Source organism: Puccinia triticina, chromosome 12A, assembly GCF_026914185.1.
Source record: "Puccinia triticina chromosome 12A, complete sequence".
Lineage (NCBI taxonomy): Eukaryota > Fungi > Basidiomycota > Pucciniomycetes > Pucciniales > Pucciniaceae > Puccinia > Puccinia triticina.
Window position 1 is genome coordinate 2,540,331 of NC_070569.1, and position 3,141 is coordinate 2,543,471.

Below are 3,141 nucleotides of genomic sequence, written 5' to 3' on the forward strand. Positions count from 1 at the left end.
GGTGAGGGTTCGCATCAGTTGCGCTGATTCGGGTGACATCAAACCGCGATTGATGCGGTTGCTTACATGGTCTAGAAAATGGGCTTGGAAGGGGGGGAGTGCCGTGCCATTTCCAGTATCACCCTTGCTATGCTTGGTAGCGGTTTCCGTCAAAGGAAGAAGATCAAGGACAGCTTTTTTTCTGTCCCCGAGTCCATAGAGATATATATAATAGCTGGCCACCTCACCCAGCAGGTTGTACTCAAGCCATACTTCACACTCATTGCCTCCCAGACTGAGCACAAGCTCCCCGACAATCAACAAACCTGATCGACTTGCTCAGGCGACCATCATGAAATTTTTAGTGGCGACCATTCTCCTCGGGGCGCTTTTCCGGTTCGCCGCGGCCACTCCAGTGTTTGATATGCTCCCAGCGCTCAAATTTGTGCCCTTCGTGAACGAGCTTGCTGATCGTACGGGCGAGTCGGCAAGCCAAGCCGCCAAATCTGAGGCTGTTGACCCCCAGTCCGGGGCTGTTGAAGCAATCAATTCTGAGGCGTCAGCCAGTGATCCGTTCAACTTAGCTGAAGTCTAATTTCGTGGTCTTCAGAGTCTCCAACCTACTGCAACAAGGTAATTACTTTACCTTTTCTCTCCTTGCTGGACATCCTGCTTTCTTTGGTTTATAGTAATATAGCTTATTTACTTGTAAACCTTCCTTTAACATTTCCTTGACCTACTTCCTCTCTTTCCATCCACTTAGTCTTATAATCTAGACATACAAGAACACATGCGGAGGAAGATCACGAAATATTTACGGCTTTCCTCGACGACCATGAACGGGGCCTCTCAACCCCCCGACAAGCCTACACTCTTTTCTTGGGATGCATATGATTTTGTATGACTTCCGACGTCATTGTGTAATATTCATTTTAATAAATGTTGTACAATCCACTCTAGTTCACACAAATGTGCAAAATGCAAATATCTGCCCCAGCGACACTCTTTAGATTATGTACTACAAATTGTTACATAATTGACAATACGGAACTAACGTGTCAATCAAAACCACAAACTACCTCCACTATCATAATAAAGGCCACTATCAGCAATCAGATGTTGTTTGAGATCAGTTTTCCTGCTCCTCCTTTTCATGGCCACTCAGGATGTTGAATCTTGAATAAAACAATGGCCATTGACGTATGGGCAATTGCAGTTCTGTAGCTAAACATGTTTGAAGCATCTGAATTTTATCTCGAAAGTCAGGCAAATGAATGAATATCCAAATGAGCTGCAACACCCAGTCAGACAGAAAAGGCAACAGGATAATCAACTGATCAATTTGAGAATTCCATTTTGGCTTGAAAAGCCAGCTGAAAACTTAGCCGGTACAGCGTGCCCAAACTTGTGTAGCGGGGCAAAGCGCCGCCGTCGATGCAACAAGCGGCCCGAAGCCTTTACTCACTTTCCCACAAACAACGGTTTTTTGGTATCCAAAGGACTCTCGGCTCGCGACATGTTGCAAAGAGGCGCAAGATCAAGACCTATGTCAACAGTTGTATATACACAAATCGAAGCATCACTTTCGATCAGTCAAATGCCAAGAAAAAGTTTGGAGCCAGGGCGAGAGAAGTACTACATAGCTCATGAAAGGCCGTCCCCGTACCTTCCCTGTCAATATAGACGTACGCAACCTAGCAAGTCCCACTTTTTCCATCCAAATACCTATCATAACACTCTACGGCCGGAATATTTTCAGAAAGATCGATTGAGCAAGCAAAGAAGATGTGGTTTTTATTGAGCGTCATGCTCCTCGGGACGCTTTTCCAGCTCGTCTTGGCTGCCCCATTACTGCTAGCGGAGCTCGCAAGATTCTTGCCGTGCGGGCGGTCGGCCGCCGTTCTTAGCGCAACCGGGTGGACGACTCAGATTGTCGGCAATTTCCGAAAAGCCGATGGCGCCAGATCCCTCATGCATGACAAGGCACTAATAGCAAGTGCGCCTACCATCGGCGAAGTGACCGCTCTCAGGGGCGACTCTGCCACCCAGATCACCAAATGCAAGTTCCCTCATGTCTCCCCAGCTTCCCTCGACGACAAAAAATCTCCTGCAGGGGAGTTCATGGATCCGCTTGGCTCATACTAATCTCAAACCAGGTGTGTTTTTTTCTCTGGTGCTGCGACATCTATGACCTTTTCCAAAGTTTCTCTAATCTGCTTCTTTTCTGATTGTTTACACTTGCTTAATCTCAGGGTAGACTGTAGACATGGATATAGAAAAAGAATTTTGAACCAATTATTAACCTTAAACAACTTCACAATCTTTTTCATTATGTCGTGTTACATTCATTTGATACAAATCAACTATATGAGTGGTATGGTGTGGAACCAAAACGATGCATCCTCTGTAGAACCCTGTTGAATGATAGTCACTCAAGCTCATGCATATGGTAATTATTCACTGTTTAAAAAATTACAAATAGAATCTAGCAACCCCTGTGAAATTGCTATGATTTCAATTTTACTTGAGCCACACAAAATTTGAGAATGGATGTTTTGTTTGTCAATCTTACAGCTGTCATTTGATGTTATATTTACATTACCTCCTCTTGCAAACTCCTCCCTATAACTTTAAGAGAATGCTGTGAAATTTGGCTATAAAATGTTCATGCTCAATAACTGATGAAGCTTCCAGATGAACATGTATGCCGTTTTGGCAGTTTCATTTTTCAATTTTGTCGCAAATGCAACCTGTTGAAGCAAACTGGTTGTAAGCTTTGTTAACACCAAGTTTACCTGCAGTAGAACAGGTGGGAAAAGCCTTTTCATCATTTCAAAACAGCTTCTGTGTAGCAGAAAAATAAAAGCCTGCAAGTATGCAGGAGTGAGTTTTCAATGGTACAAAAGCAAGGCAATCAAATTCTTTGGTGGTCAGATTTCTAAGGCCATGTTTGTCAGTGGTATATTGCAAGCATGATTGTAAATTTTAATTTTCATCCTGTGTGATACCTGATCAAGCCCATCATAACTTCATCAGGTGTCACAAGAATCTACCACCAGGGGAGATTTTGACGCACTCTCCAGAGAGTGCCATACTGTACCCTTTTTCCGTAACTGTGCTGGATGCCTTTGATGAAATTAGTATAAGAATTAATGAAAAATT

The 3,141-nt window shown here is 43.7% G+C and overlaps 2 protein-coding genes across 2 annotated transcripts; both read left to right on the plus strand.

Annotated features, from left to right (window-relative positions):
- Positions 1 to 331: 331 nt before the first annotated feature.
- On the plus strand, positions 332 to 574 carry PtA15_12A227 (uncharacterized protein; the record flags this gene model as incomplete). Its single annotated transcript, XM_053161815.1, has 1 exon — positions 332 to 574. One exon carries the CDS (start codon positions 332 to 334, stop codon positions 572 to 574), a length of 243 nt encoding a protein of 80 aa, XP_053025795.1.
- A 1,190-nt stretch (positions 575 to 1,764) lies between these two features.
- On the plus strand, positions 1,765 to 2,124 carry PtA15_12A228 (uncharacterized protein; the record flags this gene model as incomplete). Its single annotated transcript, XM_053161816.1, has 1 exon — positions 1,765 to 2,124. One exon carries the CDS (start codon positions 1,765 to 1,767, stop codon positions 2,122 to 2,124), a length of 360 nt encoding a protein of 119 aa, XP_053025796.1.
- Between the last annotated feature and the right edge of the window lie 1,017 nt (positions 2,125 to 3,141).